The sequence below is a fragment of the Xiphias gladius genome, chromosome 8 (assembly GCF_016859285.1).
Source record: "Xiphias gladius isolate SHS-SW01 ecotype Sanya breed wild chromosome 8, ASM1685928v1, whole genome shotgun sequence".
NCBI classification, from domain to species: Eukaryota; Metazoa; Chordata; class Actinopteri; order Istiophoriformes; family Xiphiidae; genus Xiphias; species Xiphias gladius.
In genome coordinates, this window is record NC_053407.1 from 1,761,857 (window position 1) to 1,781,721 (window position 19,865).

General features: G+C 39.9%; 2 protein-coding genes across 2 annotated transcripts in view; both read left to right on the top strand.

The window, feature by feature from the left end:
* The window catches only part of LOC120792795 (zinc finger protein 135-like), a 12,717-nt gene extending 6,174 nt beyond the window's left edge, over nt 1-6,543 (top strand). Inside the window, exons 4-5 of the mRNA XM_040132140.1 lie at nt 250-547; nt 5,428-6,543. Coding sequence (XP_039988074.1) covers nt 250-547; nt 5,428-6,251 — 1,122 coding nt within the window. The 3' untranslated portion in view covers nt 6,252-6,543. The remainder of the gene's footprint in view (nt 1-249; nt 548-5,427) is intronic.
* A 1,712-nt stretch (nt 6,544-8,255) lies between these two features.
* LOC120793308 (zinc finger and SCAN domain-containing protein 2-like) lies at nt 8,256-19,618 on the top strand. Its single transcript, XM_040133261.1, has 2 exons — nt 8,256-8,542; nt 18,244-19,618. The coding sequence occupies exons 1-2, from the start codon at nt 8,335-8,337 to the stop codon at nt 19,506-19,508; spliced, it is 1,473 nt and encodes a 490-aa protein (XP_039989195.1). The 5' UTR covers nt 8,256-8,334; the 3' UTR covers nt 19,509-19,618.
* The last annotated feature ends 247 nt before the right edge of the window (nt 19,619-19,865 follow it).

A 19,865-nucleotide genomic window follows, 5' to 3' on the forward strand; every position in this document is an offset into this window, starting at 1 on the left:
GCATCTGTGAAGAAGGAGAAACTGTAAGTCACGCCTTGATGGGATGAACCAACAGAGTCCCAGATCATTCACTGAAATCAATACTCATCGTGGAACATTGTGAAATAACAAAAATTATAATTAATATTCTTCATCGTACTGGACTCTACGTGAGGATTCAACATTCGATGGAATTATAAAAAATGGCCGGTCGAGGGCAGCAATACGCTTTTGCTGCGTCTAGTCTACCAAGAATTCAAACAGAATTAGAAGACAACTTCCAAACTCTCCTCCGCGCTGAAATATGACGTCACAGTTTCGCGCCAAAGCCAGCGCCTCAAAGCTGTCTCCTCTCAAAGTTTGGTCGGAGAGTTGTGTCCTGTTCGTTTTGTTACAATGTGTAAAATCCAAACTCTGAGAAAGCTGGTGAACCAACGACTGGGTACAGCTGTAGAGGAGATATTTAGACTCTTTGAAACAACCATCGCGGAATATGAAGAAGAAATTGAACGCCAACGCAGACTGCTGGAGGTTGTGGACAGGCCTGTCAGCCGAGTAAATAAAGCAGGTCAGTGGAAGGCTTGGTCCTGCTTCAGCGATCTCATTACAGCAACAGTGATGTCCGTTGACACTATTTTACATGCTGATTGGCTGAGTGGTGTTTTTAATCTATTAGCAACTGGCTAAAACATACAAACAGTTTGCTTCCCACATTGAGTCCAGTTACAGGGTTGGCTCGAAATTAAGTGTGCCTCGCCCGGTGTTCCAGCTTAGCTGATGGTCTTGTCTGGTGGTGTTTGTTTACATATTCCACTCCTTGTGCTCCAGATGTTGTCGATGGCAGATTCGCCATTTTCACGAACAGTAGCCTACCTGTGTCTAGGTGAAGTGTGACGAGATATTAAAGACCTCCCCGAAAAAAAACGTAAACATCACCAGTTAATGTAAAATGCATTAATAGCAATAACATAGCAAGCCTCAAAAACAAATTATTGCTTACATAGCAAACCCATGTGTTACGAAGAAGACACAAGCATGGCCACCTGATAAGTGATTGCTTTTGTTTTTTGATTAAAAAGACACATACCTAACACATAATGACAAAGAACTTCAAGCAGTTTCAAGGTTCAGAAACAATTTACAAAACTTGCCTCAGTGCGTGTCTGCTTTACGCAACCTTACAATTCAACAATTACTTAAGAATTAGCTACAAATGTAACTACCTCAACAATCATTCAATGCAGGATAAGGGCACAACCAGTCACTCTCTGTGTGTGACTTCTTCTAACAACTCACACCTTGTAAGGTTTTTGCAAGGTGATTAGGTGGCAATGGATTGCCAGATTGAGTGCACGCTTTGTGGGAGCTGTGTTGGTAAACCACATGCTGACGGAGACTTTTATTACCTTGCATGTGTTTAGCATTAAAAGGAAAACAGATACAAGAGTCAAACCATGCCTATTCTATTTGACTTTATTCAGTGATTGTGAATTTCATGTTAAATGGATTGTGTATGCTGAAATAATTGCATAGTTTTTGCTATTCTCAAAATGCATTTGATAATTTGGTGTCTGCCACCTCTTACATTTGTTTAGACAGGATTTGATCTCTGATATGACATGCTCCTAATCCACTTTGGCCTAGGTATAATTGTCATGTCAAATGGATCACTTAAGTGTTCAACACCAAAAAATGTCTGTGGCAAAATAATGTTTCAAAACCTATTGTGCTTCAAAGTGCTTAATCAGCGCTTGTGGCTCACCATGTAGGGTGGGTTACAGGCAAACTAGTTGTCCTTTTGACCAGGGAGTTCAAATCCCTTTTTAATTACTTTATGTTTTTAATTCTTGCTAATGGTTTATATTGACTAAAAGGAAAATGTATGATGCAGAGCGGGTACTAGTACCATTTAATAAATTCCTGGATTATTAGCATCTTTCAGTACTTTTGCAGCCTGTACCTGAATCTCTGCTGTGTTTGGAGTTTGGTTCCTCTGTTCCTTTTCTTACTTACATTTAATTCCAACAGAATTTAGCATCACTGTTTGCAGTTGTCACTGTTCTACAAACATATTGCAGCTGTCAGCTGTTTTAATGTGAAAGAGCAGCAACATTTGCCATTATACATTAAAAATTAGATAGGCTTGAATTGTCATGTAATGTCCATTATATCAGTTAATCAGCTGCCCAGACTGCATAGCTGGCCTGTTCAGCTCAAATGCATTCATATCATGAAATAAAGAAATATTAATCCTTAAAATACAAATTACAAAGGGACAGAAAAAGCAAAAATACAAAACAATAGTTTTCATTATTGTTCTGTCACATATTTAGATTGCCAAGGTTTAACATCTGTACAGATGTTTTTAAGAATACTCACGTCCCACTTCTTACCAAAATATATTCAGCCTTGCTATCTGATAAAGTCGCCATCAACCGCACAACATTTTTTCCGTTAACAGAACAAACCTTCACAGTGCCTTCCCTAGGTGTCTGGAGAACTTAAGGGCTGAGGTGGTCACTTGGTCTGGAGCCCTAGCCCTAGCGCAAGCCCCATAGTCCCTAGGAGGACTAGACAATTACCACTATGTGTTCACAACATCAGATTTTCTTTTAGAATGGAGATTGTAACTACATTATTTGACAGAGTTTTTCATTATTGGTTGTTTGTAGCTTTAATGTTCCTAGACTGGTGAGTGTTTATAGTGAGTCTTCAGAGTCAGTCATACAACTGCTGGGTTAGCCCAGTTTAATCTGAGTTTCTGAAGGCTTGTGTAATATGCCCTGCTGCCACGGAGGAAATAAATTGAAGGCTGAAAACAAGTTCCTAGCCTCTCACGATCGTTCATTCGACTTAGGTGCTGCACACAATGCTAAGGCACTGCACCTGAGTCATATAATATTTAAATTTATTTAAATGTATTTAAAGAACTGGATACAGTTAAAGAACAGGATATAGTGTTTCAAGATGGCACTCCATTCATTCTGTTCATTCTGTTGTTATCAGTGGCAGCTTATTCTGGGACGGTCTATGCATTGTTACAATGCTGACATGACTGCATGAGCTCTCTGACCTCACCTGCAATGCCTAGGGATGGGTATGATTACGATGGATTGATACTGCTACTCTTATCGATATTCCATGCATAGTGGTGGTGGTGGTATAGGAAGACTAAGGACATAACAGTCGAAAACATTGGTTTTTTCAAGTTTTTGCTTGTTGAATAGGAGTTTGGATACATTCTTTTTATTTTTACCCACCAAGGTTTTATTGCACATAAAGTGACAATGTCGTTCATTTGTTTAGTATCTTTAACTTCACTTGGGTTTATTCACTCCTGCGTGGCATCTGTTCTCTGCTGTCGACTGTGTTTGTGTGTGTGTGCGTGCGTGCGTGGGTGCGTGCTTGCGTCCGTGTGTGCGTGCGTGCGTGCGTGCGTGCGTGCGTGCGTGCGTGCGTGCGTACATGGTGTGGTGAAGGAGCTCGGTCCTACCCGTGCACTGACTCAGAGAGCAGAGGAGAGAAAGACAGGGAGGCAAGGAAGCAGTCATGACCATTTACTTATCCACTAATGTCACTTCCTAGTTTCAAGTACCATTAAAGATTCAACCTGAAAAATGATCCGGGTTTTTAATAATTGAGAATTGGTTCCAATTCAGAACCAGGTTTCGGGGGTACCCCTAGCTCTGCCTGGCGACTAAAGAGTTCTTACAGTGCTCCGTGCTTCTTACGGTGCTCCCTCAACAAAATCCAGCAGTCCTTGGTTCTGCTGGATTTTAATGAGCATGTCTGTCCTCTTGCTTTTAGTGACAACTATCTGCTTGCCACACCTTAGCAGGCCATTTGACTGGCTAAGGTGGTCTGCCTCAGGGAAGAATGGCTTTGCTGCTATTCTTTTTTTAACATACGCTAACAGTGCCTGTTTGACATAGCACATCACATGTTGTAATTCACTGCCCTTCCTAGTTTCCTCCTTGATTTGTTCAATTATTGATTTTTCTCACCATGTCATTTCCTTTTATAGCATCCACATGCTTGGACTTGCTTGACAACAAAACTTAATCGGTGTCTTGTGGTCTGACATTAACTTGTAGGACTTGCCGCACAGGTACCACCTGCCAGGCATTCCTTTCCAACCTGTGTATATTGCTTTTCAGTCGCAGTCAAGGTCCTTGAACAAAATCCCACCAGCCTCGGTGATGCAGTGCATTTACATGTACTTATGTACCTGGGTTACAAGCTTATTTCTTATCTGTCATGTAAAGGAGAAACCTGGTTACCATAATTGTGGTAGGGGATTAAAGAAACCTGGTTTCTCCATGTAGATTTCTCCTGAAGAACGCAGATTTTTTTTTGTTTTTACAGCATATAAGTATGCATGTGCGTGCCAAACGACTGCAGATAGGCAAAGTAGTAGAGAGGTAATTACACAGAGCCATGCATCCTCGTGTTTTAAATTATTTCCATCCAAGGTCCCATTAAAATATAAACTAGCCGCCAGAAGTCTGAATAAGCTGGTTTCCATTGCTGAACATTTGACTATTTGTTAAATTCACCCTTTTCACATTGCGAGGAAAAGCTCCGCTCTTTCTGCCTGTCTGCTGCACATCTCTACAATGAAGAAACGGTGCAAAACAAGTAGATGCCAGTTTATTCTGACACAGCCTACATACAACCCTATTTTCATTTCCTAGATCTAAATCTTACTGCTAAACCGTGCTGGTTTTACGAGATGTCATCTGTCTGACTTTCCACCTTGCTTGTTTACAACATTGAAGTACTAGTGCGGGGATAGGGAGGAGCCCCGGCAAGCGGCAGCCCCCCTCTGCACAGTTCTACTGTGCACCGACACCTGTATGAGCATGACGTTCATGGAAGACTCATCAGAAAAAAACATTTCCCGCATCCTCAAGTCCTGTGGAATGATGAAGTTAAAATAGAATTTTTTGGCCACAATGAGCAAAGGTATGTTTGGAGAAAAAAGGATGCAGAATTTCATGAAAATAACACCTCTCCAGATGTTAAGAACAGGGGTGGATCGATCGTGCTTTGGGCCTGTGTTGTAGCCAGTGGCACAGGGAACATTTCATTGGTAGAGGGAAGAATGGATTCAATTAAATACCAGCAAAGTCTGAAAGCAAACATCACACTGTGATGAAAAGAGCATGGCTTCTACAACAGGATATCTTAAATACACCTCCACAGTGGACAGCCTCAAGAGGCACAGGCTGAAGGTTTTGCCATGGTCCTCACAGTCCCCCAATCTACACATCATCAAAAACTGTGGATACAGAGGGTGAAAATCCCTAAAAGAAGAACTGAGACTCTTAGCTGGCCAAATTGTCTTGTGTTGTGAAATGAATATTTACCTTTTTTGCTGGAAATAATTAAATGTTAATGTAGCAAAACACTTTAGTTAAGTTATGTTTTTTTTTCTCTTCCTTTTAGATTTTACACAGCTTTTGGCGATTAAACAAGAGCTTCCTTCTGGGCAGCAGGAGTCGAGCACCAGTCCTGACCAGGAGGACCCAGAGCCCCCCCATGTTAAAGAGGAGCAGGAGGAACTCTGGAGCAGTCATGAAAGAGAGCAGCTTCAGGAACCGGAGGAGGATTATATTGCTAAGTTCCGAGTCACTGCTTTGCCCGTGAAGAGTGAAGATGATTTAGAGAAAGCTCAGTCCTCACAGCTTCATCAAAGACAAACTGAGGAGAACAGAGAGGCAGAGCCGCCAGCCAGCAGCTCAGCTCAACAAATTGAACCAGACTCTTCTGATTCTGAGACTGAATACAGTAATGATGAGTGGAAAGAGACAAGGGAACCTCAGCCGGGTTCAACTTTTGTGAAACATAATGAAGTCTATGTAATTGTTGAAAAATGTCATTGTAGTATTGGCAAGAAAACTTATAGGTGCTCTGAGTGTGGTAAAAAATTTAGCCTGAAGGGATCTCTGCAGAGACACATTAGAGTTCATACAGGAGAGAAACCATTTAGCTGTTCAATCTGTGGTAAAAAATTTGGCCGGAAGCAACATCTGCAGGAACACGTGATCATTCATACAGGCGAGCAACCATTTAGTTGTACAGTATGTGGCAAAAGGTTTCGTTATAAAGCGGGCATGAGGAAGCACATGAGAGCACACACAGAGTGTGTGTGTGATAAAATGTTGACCCAGAATGAAAGATTACCTTCACATATGACAGTTCATAGAGACAAAGCTGCTTTCAGCTGTTCAGTCTGTGAAAAAGAATTTAAAGGCAGAGCAGCACTGTAGCAGCACTATAAGCTCCATGAGGGCAGGAATTATTGGACAATTGTTGTATTAGACTGCATTAGTTCTAGCTAAATGTACCTATTCAACTGCCAACTGATTGTATTTGTTGATTTTGCAACATTACATTACATATACTGTAATAAAGAATTATCTCCTTATTGGCCACCCCTAATTTACGTTTACCTTGTGTTGATGTAGAGTAATGTTAAAGAGAGAAACTGCTCTTTGGCTCAAATTCAGCTTGAATATTACCATTTCAGTTTACGACCTGAGCAATAAATCAGTGTTCAAAGTTGAGTGTGAAAGTTCATTCTTGCCCTTGGAAGCAGCAGTTTGACAAAACATTTTTGACTTAAGGATCCATTTGGTTTGGTCCTTTTTTGGATTATCAGCAAACGGAGCTTGCTTGGCTAGCTAACTAAGCAAACTCCCGCTGCCAGTGAAGACCATTTGGTGAGGCTGAAGGCTAATAAGTGGACTTTGAGTTAAGGTAATTTTGTCAATTTTTACTTTATATTCTTGAAACGACATCTGAGACAAATTGACCTCGACATATTTAAACTTTTTTTTTTACTTTTATCTGTCTACCTTTAACTTCTATCATTGCCTACATTAATGTAAATTTTCATAAGATGAATATTACATGGTGATGCAACTGAATAGGGTTTTAAACTAATGATTTAGTAGATAAGCCATTGGACATTAATTCCTGATGATTTTGCCTCCTCATGTAGATTTAGATGAGCAGACAGTATGCTAACATTTATCTCTGTACACATTAGGAATGTCTCTTAAATATTCAACAGCTTTTTCGTATCTGGCAAGCATCTGAAAGATTAGTTGACACAAGTGAATGGTATTATAAACTATTACCGCATGAGGCACTAAAATGATATTCAAATAAAATTACAGTCCATGCATTCGTCAGTGGAGTCCTTGTAATATTTAAGGTAGTAGAGAATACTCAAATTCATCGTGTTGTTACAGTGTAACTGCATTTGTTTGTGATGAATTGTTGTATAGTTCGTACTTTTAGTCATTCACTTCTTGTAGTGTTTTTCTGAAGTCATCGATATCCTCCTTTATTTTCCCTATGTTTAAGGAGAGGTTGATAGTCTTACACCAAGCTCCTAGTAGGTCAACCTCTTCTCTGTAAGCTGTTTCATCATTGGTCTGATGAGGCCCACTACAATTGTGCTGGTACTCGGTGTGGCGGTGCCGGAGGTGTAGCTGCTGATCTGGACTTATTCAAGCCTACCAGTGAAGTAGTCCAGGATCGAGTTGTAGAGGGACGTGTTGAGGCCTAGCTGTACTGTTGGGTTTGGTGACAGGCCAACAAAAATGTCCTGATTCTAAACAATTATTTTGTTTTTGTGAACTTCACATCTGCTTTCAGAGAAAGCAGGAGTAAGTGAGTCTCTTGAGTTCACACCCTTTGTATTTTTTCTAGGAATTTGGGGGGGTTTGTTACCTGGGGGACTTACCCATCATGTTTAAGTTTTAAGTGTCGAATGTATTTTGCAGGCTGATTCCAGTATTTTTAGACTCCACCCCATTAATCGTATTCCAAATTGAATTAGCTGCAGTATGGAGAAAGCTTTGAAACCGCACTTATCTTTACCTTAATGTTGGGAATAAAAATTCACAGAAAAATATAATTCACCAGATACTGTAACTGAAGAAAAATAATTGTGAAAATCCAAATATTATAAAAAAAACGTCGTTTTTGGTGGCTGGTCAAACTTGTCTGAGATGCTGGGAGAGTTGTTTTTCATGTTTTCCTTCTCTATAGATTCAGTGACAATCTAAAGGAGATACGGGTCAGGAGACAGATTAAGTGCATTAACAAAGCGGGACTGTATTGTAGACACAGTCCCAAAATAACTTAAATGTACAGTCCCTGTATTTTTCCATACACGGAATGAGGGAATATTTTGACATATAATTTTAATCCGTTAACGTTTCTAAAGATGAAGATTTATTCTGAAAGATTCGGGCCGGAAGTTTCCTTTTTGTTGTCACTGCTGGCAGAACACGGAAGCCAATGGTTTTAGCCAAAAGCAGATAACATGCAAGTATCAATATGGAAACTTTCAGCATGTCCAAAACGGAGATGTTAAGAGTGTTGGTGAATCGGCGTCTAAGCGCGGCTGTTGAAGAGATATTTGGACTGTTTGAAAGAACCATAGCAGAGTACGAAGAGGAACGTTTTCGTTCACAGCGGGAGAACGAGCGACAACGCAAACTACTGGAGGCTGTCTTGAAGCCTGAAGTTCGGTTACACAGAGCAGGTAGGTAGTAATTAAATGGCGTTTAGCTTCACGATATTTTATACCTGTACCATTTGTTCATAAGGAAATACAGTAGTTGTGAATGGCAAACGAAGCCCGATGAAGCTTTGAGATTTTTTCCCCGTGTTTGCCAAAAAAGAAAGATTTGAAGCTTTGTAACATAGAACTCAGGAAGCACTGACATGGTGCTTTTTCAGAAGTTAAAGCGGCCATTCGAGAACGGGACGGAAGCACTGGTACAACACCTCACTGCTTAAAGGTAGAGCAATTCTAATCTAGTGCACATTTTGTCAAATTCAGCAAATATCTCCTCATGGCTCGACAGCAGTCCTCTCTATGTATGTGCTGAAAAAACATCTGGTGTTCCTACACAGCACTCGCTCTGTATTTAGGATATAAACAAAATGGCTCGGACCGACAATTCCGGGCAATTGTGCTCGTGCACAGGAGGGGGGAGGGGCTAAATTGGGGCCGTGGGAGGGAGAGAGGTGGTAATTCCGGCTAATGCTAAAAGGCAAAACAACAGAGAGGGAGAGATGGTCAATTAACAACCCGAGAGGAGAAGGATTGAGGAACAGTAGTTGAAAAGGAAGAGTTATGATCAGGCAAGGGGGAAGACCCGCGTTGATATCGCTTTCCAGTGGTGGAGTCGTTATGCTTGGACTGGGAAAGAAATTCAACCCTGGGCTTATCCTCTAGGACCGGTCCACACCCCGAATGAAAGAGACTGACTGGGCTCTTAAAAACTTTATAAACTTTATGGATTTTGTAACATTCCACTGGCCCTGATGCGGCAGCCAGTTTGGTATTTGTACCAGTAGTCACGATGGCCAGTCTAACTACGCTGAGGAAACCCCAGAGAGTTGAAAGGACCGAAGATGGATGTGGAGGTTGCTCTGGTTCTGCTTGACATCTGTGTAAAACTTTAGTTTTGTGTTTTACAGTGTCAGTAGGTCAGTATTGTTTTGTCCTGTTTGCTATTGTTTGTGATAGCTAATCTGAACTGGTTAGTTAGCCAGCAGTTACCTGTGTCACATTTGTGTGTCCAGTAATGTTAAATTACTTATCAACAGACATTCGGCGAACCTTCTGGTTTGCCAAGATATGGTGATGGTGTGATGTTAGCTATAGCAGCACGAGAGTTGTGAGTATCACTGTCTGCAGCTGGTGTGCTGGCCCAGGAAAACCATATCGTCCTCTCTGCATGTGAGCTTTTCAGCAGTAACTGTAGCAGCCATTGGCTTTCTCATTTGCTCTATATCATGTTATTTTGCAATAAACACGTGTAAGGATTTTATTGCCAAAAAGACCTAAAAAGAAGTTTGCTAGCACAGTGGAATTATTTCGGTTGATGCATAATTTGAAATGCTATGCCATGTAACGATACCTTCCTTGTTAGCTTAGCGACAAACCTACGGTCCTCTCTACTGTCATTGTAGTTTTTTAAAAACAATCTAAACAACTAACTATTGCTAGTTTTGCTTGCTGAAGGGAGGGGTGTATATATATATTTTTTTTTTGCTGTTGAGTTCAAATATCAACAGTCTTTCTCCAGAATTGCTTATTCCTCCTTTTAAATCCCATATGTCTGCAATTAAAGTCTATAAAAGGATAGATGTTCATTGTAATTTAGTAATATTCTAGTTCATTTGTAGTAGTGGTACTGCAAATGTATACATTATTGTTTTATTGTATCAATATGCTACAATAAAATAAATGTGATGTTCAATTAGCCTACATATCAGTTTAGTTGTTGTTGTTGTTGATGAGCAGAAAAGCATCTCAGAATGCACAACACGTTGAACCATGGGGCAGATGGGCTTGAGCAGCCAGTTTTGAGAGCAAAGGGAGCCCCCACCTGTATTAGTATCAAGTTCTTGATAAAGTGCTTGGTGAGTGAGTGTATGTTTACTTATGTGTGTGGATAATAAAAATAATAACTGGAATCATCTTTATTATTAAAGAATAATAACCATCAGATCTCCAGTGTTGACAGGCTCATTGCTGTCAGCTTGCTGTGCATGATTTTCATGTCTGGCATAAAGATGTCTCAACATGGATGGGACGTTGCTGTTGAAGGACAACTCTTGCGTGCAAAGTAAACACACACACAGACACACACACACTCAGAAAAATATCAGTATATGTCAGAAATAGCATGAATACTACCTTATTTGGTAGTGAAATGCTCCCAGAATTTTGAACATTTTTCCAGTCGTAATGTTAATTTTCATCGTGGCATCACAAATAGCGGTTCGGTGCCGAAATTTTCAAAACTGTGTCAAACCAATGAAACGCTTTGTGAAGCACTAGTGAAGTTTGAAGCTTTGGATGTCATCAGTCGCATGGCAGTGTTCATTTGGCACAAGCTCCGACACAGTGTATTGAAACGGTGCGCTTCACAGGCTTGACACGAGCTTCAGAGCTTTGGTATCATCTATCCACTACTAGGAAATATAAAAGTTGAAGTTAGTGGTTGTAATGTGCATCATTGTATAATAATTTAGTAGTTTGGAATAATGTTGTGTTCGAGGAAACATTATTTGGGAAATATCTTGTGGGTTGCTTTAACATTTTAACCAACAGTACATTTACAGCTTAAATACATTTCTAGGCACTGCAACAACAGATGCAGACATGTAGGAGCTGTAAGTGGTCTTGCAGTAGCTTTTCTAAATTATGGGTGTTTTGGGTTTTGCAATTGACTAGTTAATAACTTAGCAAGGCTCCGGTTTCCAAGTGAAGAAGGAGTAATGGCAGGATCAGCATAATTACAAAATACATTCTTTCTGTTGATTGCGTGGCACCATATAAAAATGAAACCTGGCTTCCCCCAGATGTCAATCTGTCTAGACCTCAAATTAAAGAATGAAACCGAGAAAAGTCCTTTCAAGCAGGGTGAAAGCCACCTAAAAGTAATGAATTAGACAGGCCTACCACCTTCTCACGTCTTTGGGTTAAGGTCTTGTGTCCCAGACTTCTGAGGGTTTATTACTCATTAGTGCCAAAATCAAAAATGTCTGATGGTATGCCCCTTCTGTTTCAGTGTCATATGCTGATATCTTAGTGTTATGCCGCTGTTGGTGTGCTAATCCTCAAAAACAGTGTGTCACTCGTTTTCCACTGACACATGTCATTTCCTAACTGCATCTATCACTTGAAACTGGTATGCCACTCTTTTTGTTTCACATAAGACTAACCAACATAAGACTTTCATACCAGTACCACCTCCTGATACATATGCAAAGTTAATGCAAATATTTGGATTTTACGACATGTCTGCCATATGTTTTTTTTTTTTGTTTTGTTTTTTTTTTCCAAAATTTTTTATCTTTGAAAATGTAACATAATGAGCAAATGCAACTTAAATAAATGAATGTTGAGCTATTACTCTTGTCTGCTCTTTTGTTGGGTTATGTGCAATGCTTCTGTAACTGACTGAAAAGAATTACATTTACTGTAAAAGCCAACATATTTGGCTTGTTCGTTGAGACAATCCATACATAGCTAATAGTGTAAAAAGGATATTCGTGTTTAGAAAAGCCCCAAAATCAGTTATGTGCATTGTTGGAAAATTTAAATAATTATAAAAGACAGTTTAGGAGAGTTGTGTGTGTGTGTGTACCTGTGCCAACGAATTTGCCTGAGCAAATGGAAACATAAGTGAACATGGTCACTAAGTACTTGGGGGATGATTTTGTGTAAGATCTGCATCCATCACTGTATTTCATTTATGTAGGTCTTGATTTGATGTACAGATTGTTTTGGGTAACATGTCGGTTCTGGTACTGAGCTGGAGCAGGATAGCAGTGAGGAGAAAAATATTCCTATTTGTCATTCCATTTCAGAGAGTAGGAGATTGTTATTCCGAGAAACTTAAACCCGTCCACTCTTTCCACCTCCAGACCGTTGATGGTCAGGGGCGGGAGAGCCCTCCCATCTCTCCAAAAGTTGACAAACAGCTCTTTAGTTTTGGACACCTTCAGCTCCCAAGTTGTGGAGAGAGCACCAGTCATTCAGAGACAAGACGACTTCTTCAGGCCGATTCGTTATTGCATGTAATCAGGCCTACCCTATTGTGTTGTCAGCAAATTTGAACATTTTAACACAGTAACAATGTGAAATGTAGTAATTTGTGTATAATGAATACAGGAGAGTTGATAATACACACCCCTGTTGGGCACCAGTGTTTATATCCCGGCTTTTAGAGAGTGTATTGTTAATTTTCACTGCCTGTTTGCTATGCTGTAGAAAGTCTAAGATCCAGCGACATAGAGAGTGATTAACTCCTAGTTGCCATAACTTATCAAAGTTTTGTAGTTAAGATCATATTAAAAGTGGAGCTGTAGTCAACAAAGAGAACCTGTGCAGTGTTTACCTTGATTAAATCATGTGCAAATTTCCCAAGGCTGCTGCAAAATAACCCCACACACCTCTATACACAGACTGTTAGAACTCAGTATTCTGCCTGTCATGCAGGACATCAGACTAACGGAGCTCATTAATCCTGTGCGTCATGACCTTCATGACTGTCATAAACTCTCTTTGTAGTTTTTTCATCAATTCATATTTCATACTTGAAATGCCTTATATTACTCTCACATTTTGCAATATGATGTGACAATATACAACAGAAGATACAGTACAATTCAGACTGACAAAGCATGGAGCACTGTATTATTATACTGATAATTGTAATTGTCCAAACTGTAAACAGCCTCAGTCAGCATGTTTCATTTAAATCAACACATTAGTAAAAGTTGTCAATATGCGATGCTGAACTGACCTCCTCCCCTGCTATCCCAAAAAGTCCAGTCTGGAACAGGCAGACAACCAAGTTCTTTAATATATATAACTATAATAAACTATAATTTATCCAAAACATCGTGTAATAATATAGTTGTTCTCAGTTACATACACAACTGGTCAAAAGTTTTAGAACTGCCCCAATTTAAGTAGTTCAAGTCCAGTGAACAACCTTAAATGGTACAAAGGTAAGTGGTAAACTGACAGAGGTAAAAAATAAATAAATAAAAAGATTATGTCACCAAAAACTGAAAAATACGGTAAATTTTAGAATTATAAAAATTTCAGGATTAAGTAATGGGTTAACTTCTAACAGCTTCTCTGTAGCAATGGAAGTAAATTGAGCCTTGAAAGTTATTGCAGGCGGTTCCTACAGGTGCCCCAACTTTTATTGATTACTTACAAACCCTCTGCCCATAAAGGCAGTGTTGGAACAAACTATGTTACTACACCCTCTGAAACATTATTTGGACAATAATGTACTGCAGGAAGTAGTACTGCATATTTTTTTTTAAATGGTGAGAAATAAGGCAATTAACAAAGAAGGTTTAGTCGGTCAGGGGTTCATGCTGTAGCAAGATAATGACCCAAAATATATCTCCGGGTTATGTCAGAACTGCCTTAGAAGAAAAGAACAAGACGGTGGCTTCAAATGATGGAAGACCAGCACAGTCTCCAGACTTAAACCCCATGGAGCTGGTTTGAGAAGAATTGTGAGAAGGTGAAGGCCAAGCAAATTACAAGTGCAATGATTTCCCTAGTAGAAAGAATGCCACAAGTGTGTTTTTGGATTTTGAATTGGTCAAAAATATAGATTAGAATTTGTTAAACAAAAAGATGCTATGAATTTTTTTTTTTTTTTTTTTTTAAATCTTGATTTGTTCATTTGTTGTATACTGAAATTACAATTGCGTCAACCTCAAATGGTGCTTTGTATCTATGACTATTTACAAAGCGTAAATAGGACAGGAGAGATAAAGAAAATACAGAAGTGTAAGTGTAAAATACAGTTAACAATAGAAATAAAATACAACCAATGACCGTGCAAAGTCATTCAGCAGCAAAACTTTTGGTTCAGTGTGACAAACATGGAGTGGTGGTGTATTGGGATGTTGAATGACATGTGTTTGGTGTAGAGATATTGCACATAATTAGTGGCTCAAAGTGAGCCAAGAAGACATTGCACATGCTCCAATGATGGGAGCACATCAATCTTGTGAGACTCCTCCCTGAATGCTGCTTCATTGTCTGATAGAAGCCCGAAGATTGTTGTATCATTTGCAAATTTAACAATAGTGTTCAAGTTGTGGACGGGTTGGCAGTCATTTGTGAAGAGTATATAAAGAAGGGGGCTCAGCATACAACTCTGGGGGACACTGGTGCTCCAAGTGAGGGTGTAGGATGTGTGCTTGCCCAGTCTGACATGCTAGGGGCAGTTGATGAGGAAATCCAATATCCAGTTGCATATGGGAGGAGTTAGTCCTAGTGCATGGAGTTTGTCGACCAGCTTGTTTAGTATGATATTAAACACAGATCTTTTTGCCCAGTAGGCAAACTTGTGTTGATCTAGATCAGCTGGGACAGCATCTTTGATATGGGTGAGTACCAATTGTTCAAAGCATTTTTGAAATAACGGGTGAGAGCTGCTGGCCGATAGTCGTTGGGACCGGTTACGGTTGGGTTTTTGGGAACGGATACGATGGTGGTGGATTTGAGGCATGCAGGGACTGTGCATAAGGATAGAGAGAGATTGAAAATGTTTGTGAATACCTCTCCTACCAGGTCAGCACAGGCCTGGAGTGCCCGCCCTTAAACACCATCAGGCCCAGCTGCTTTTCATGTATTGATGCTGCGGAGGGCCCGCTGCACCCTGTGAGTGTGTAGAACAAGAGTCTGTCGGTCTGCCAACAATTTGAAATTGACTGGATTTTGGTTATTGTCTTTGTCAAACCAAGAAAAGAACTCGTTAAGTTCTTCCACTAGGTTGGTAGTGTTGTTGGATAGTGTATGTTTTATGTTATTTTTCCTTTTGTAATCTGTGATGGACTGGATGCCTTGCCACATCCTCCACGGGTTGGAATTACTGTTGATGTCCTCCTCCATCCGTAGTTTGTGGTTGTGTTTTGCAGACCTGATATCTCTCAAGGTTCGCCCTGTCTGTACTGTAAGCTGAGGTGTCTCCTGATTTAAAAACTGTGTCTCTTGGCCTGAGCAGCTGTTTGACAAAGCTTTTCATCCATGGTTTCACATTTGGATACACTCAGATCCTTTTGCTCACAGTAACATTCTCCATGCAGTAGTTAATGTATGATAATACAGATGAAGTGTACACCTCCAGGTCTGTTGGATGGGCAGATATATTCAATTCTGTTCAAAACAGTATTGGAGCTGAAAGATGGCTCTCTCAGGCAAAACTTTAACTGTCCTGCTGGTCGGCTTAACACTGTTAGCAAGGGCTTTGTGTGCTGGGACAAGAAACAAGGAGAGGTGGTCTGACTGTCCAAGGTGGGGGCGGGGTATGAGACTGTAAGTGTCCTTTATGTTAGTACAGACACGATCTAAAGTGTTTTTCCTCCTAGTTTTGCATTTGACATGTTGGTAGAGTCTGGAAAGAACATTCCTGAGGTTCATATGATTGAAGTCCCCAGCACTGATGAAAACTCAATCAGGGTGTTTTTGTTTTGTTGTTTACTGATGTATACGTGTATCCAAGCACTAGCTTAGCATTAGCCTGTAGTGGGTATACTGCAATCACAACAGAAACTGTATATTCCCTGGGCAGGTGAAAGGGTTGGCACTTAAGATTGAGGTATTCCAGCTCCGGAGAGCAGAATTTATCGATTTTGGTCGTGTTCATGCACCATGTTTAAGTTATGTAAACACAATTTCTTACAGGAGTCAGATGTTCGGCATGATGGAGTGAGCGGTTGTGATTAAACCACATAAGTGAATTCAGTAAGAGAATTCATCTGCATAGATAATTTGGGACTCCTTAGTGCATAAAGATAGAGTAGGGGAGTGACTATACAGAGCCGGGCTGGGGGATAGAAAAAGTCGGACCTGCGCTACGGATTTATGAGATACTGTCAGACAAATGGAAACTTTCAGGGTCAAATCAGGGTTTATGCTGTTAAAAATATGTTAATAGCTAGATGGGCTGCTAACATTATTATTATATATAAGTTCCAGCAACTACTCTAAGTCTGGGAAACATACTGTTCAAAACATGACCTAAACAAAGAAAGATGAATCTTCATCATACTGTTGGTAATCACACATTGGTTTATTTGTGAATATGTTTTTATGAACATAATGCCATCTAATGGTACCACCCTGCAGTTGAATGAATGGTGCTTGAGCGAGCGTGTTTACTTTGGAATCTAGATGCCTTTTCAGGCAACAGGAGGAGGAGGCTGGAAACTGGCTGGCAGCCACACAGCCCTCAGTAGCGGGTGGTAATTCTCAGTGGCTGGGACTGTACATGATTTCAGAAAAGAGCTAATGTAGGTAACACCCTCCCATAACAAATTTTCTATGCAGTGATAAATTGGTTTTGTGGAAACAGATCCAAATGTCTCACTTAGTGGTGAAAGTAATTTCTTTATTTAATATCTTGGTAATATTTGGTATCAGGTGGCAATAACTTAAGGAAGTCTCTCTTATCCTCACCTAATGCTGTAAACACTGATTTGATCTAAGCATAATTTTACCTTTGAACTTAAATTAAATGCTTATTCATACAGTATGCAGGGCTTTGTGTTTTTATACAGCACCAACTCACCCCCCTTTCACTACCAAAAAGAGAACCCCATAAGCCACAGTGTAATTAGAAAACTGAATCCATCCAAAGTTCACCTAAAACTAAAATGAACATGAAGTAGCCTCTAGAAGTCTAAGTAAGTTGTTTTCATCACTTAACGTGTAACTGTTTGAAAAGTTCAGGAACATTTGCACTGTGAGGAGAAGCTCTCACTACAACGTCTGTCCTCCCACTGCACCATTAGCCCACCGACACACAAAAACTGAAAGCAGTGTAGGTTATTCACTTTTGATTGGCTTAAAACTGTTTCCGACGCATTTCAGAGTTAGTGTTTTGATGGACATTTTATGAAAGCCATATTTTGGCAATTAAGCAATAATTGGCTACAAAAAAATACATTTAAAAAAGATTCTGAGGGTCAGGTCTAAAAAAATACATAACTCTCTTTCACTTGATGTGTTTTGTCATACAAAACATTGCAAACAAGAAGGCTAGATTTAAAAAAAAAAAAAAAAAAAAAAAAAGTGTGCCTATCATTTCTCGTTATTTTACTTGATTAAAGCAACTTAAGCCACTTGCTTAAATTTATAGAAAGAATATGCTCATGATAAATACTAAATATATTGTACATGCTAATTTCTAGGGCTGTCCCCTAAAAGTTAATAAGTCGATGCATCAGTCAAGAAGACCCCAAATTGACTCACATTTTGTCAGTCGAGTTAATGCACCTTTTTATTTATTTTTAGCTGCCTTACAGAACACAGCAATACAGGAGCAACAGTGTAGCAGGCTGTAAATTTTAGAAAACCGAGTCTTGTCTTAAAATAACTTAGCCAAAAAAGTGTGATGGAAATAGAAGCCAGGTGATGGAAATGGAGGGCAGCACAACTGTGGACAACGCTTCTCTTTTCTGTTAGCCGCTCCAATACTCAGCTCCCTTGTAGTACTGTAATGATACTCTGCTGCCCTCTACTGTCCCCTCTTCACACACATATATGCCGCACTCATGCAACAGGAAATTGGCAGGAAAAAATGTGTCTACTGTGCTTGATGTGTTTGAGCTGTGTTATAATAACATCTAATAACAATTTCCAGTTGTCCTTGTTTGTCTGCATTAATTTGTTTGTTATTTCAGTATTATCTGCAGATGTTCAGCAGGGCCCAGAGCTCCCACACATTAAAGAGGAACACAAGCAACTCAGGAGCAGTCAGGATGTGAAGCAGCTTCAAAGACCTGTCTCTTTGAAGAGTGAAGATGATGAAGAGAGAGCTCAGTCCTCACAGCTTAATCAAAGACAAACTGAAGAGAGCAGAGAGGCAGAGTCTCCACTCAGCAGTTCAGCTCAACAGATGGAAACAGAAGGTGATGGACAGGGTTGTGGAGGATCAGAACCATCCAGGAGATTAGGTATAGATAGTCATTTACAACCAGCTAATGATGATGAGACTCCAGACTTTTCTGAACAAGCTGACAACAGTGATGATGACTGGAAGCAAAGCAGGGAACATCAGTCAGATTTAAAAACTGTGAAATTAAAAAAGACCAAGACAGGTGTGTCTGTCAGTCAACCAGCTAGTGATGACAGGACTTCAGACTCTTCTCAGCCTGAGACTGAAAACTGTAATGATGACTGGAAAGAGATAAGGGAACCTCAGTCAGATTTAAAGACACTGAAAAACAATGGTGTTCCTGGAGGTGGAGAAAAGTGTAAGACTGGCAAGAAGTCTCTAAGTTGTTCTTGGTGTGGTAAAACATTTGACCCCAAGGACTGTGTGAAGAGCCACATGAAAAGTGCTTCAGGAAAGAAACCATTCATTTGCTCAGTGTGTGTTCAGATATCTGCACAGAATGCCCATTTAGTCACACCAAAGAGAAATCATTCAGGAGAAATAACTTTCATGTGTTTAGTCTGTAAGAAACAGTTTAGCTATAAAGGAGATGCTGTGAGACATATTAGAACTCACACAGGTGAGAAACCCTTTAGCTGCTCAGTTTGTGGTAAAAGATTCACACAGAGCACAGGTTTGGGAACACACATGAGGACCCACACAGGAGAGAAGCCATTCAGCTGCGCAGTCTGTCCGAAACGGTTCATCCAGAGTGGAATTCTGGCCAGACACATGAGAGTTCATACAGGGGAAAAGCCTTACACATGCTCAGTGTGTAACACAAGTTTTGCACTGAGTCAGTCATTGTTAAAACACATGAGGATTCATACTGGAGAGAAACCATTCAGCTGCTCAGTGTGTGCTAAAAAATTTACACAAAAAGGAAATCTGACACAACACATGACACTCCACACAGGGGAGAGCTCTTTCAGTTGCGATGTTTGCGGTAGAAAATTCACTAGACAGTCACGTGTGAAAAACCATAAGTGTGTTTCTGGGGGCAGTAAATGAAGCTACAGAGCTGCAACTGAGAAACTTCCCAGCTTGAATTTCTCACTGTCCATGCAAGATTGAACCGTCTTGCGCAGACAGTGGTTGAGGTTGGAACAACATGAATATATTTGAAAAATGTCTGTAATGGGGCTGTCTCTTTATCTTTTTCTATTTTTAAGTTTGAAAACAAAGTGGTGACATTCATTTGTACATCGTTTGTGCATGTTTGTGCAGCTAACAAACATTCATTAATTCTCAAGTTATCAGCATTACATTTCATAAATAAACTGACAATGAGAAATAATGAAGTACAGATGTTTGTTTTGATGTACAAACACATTTTGGACTCATTTGGGCATTATTGTGGTGCTGATA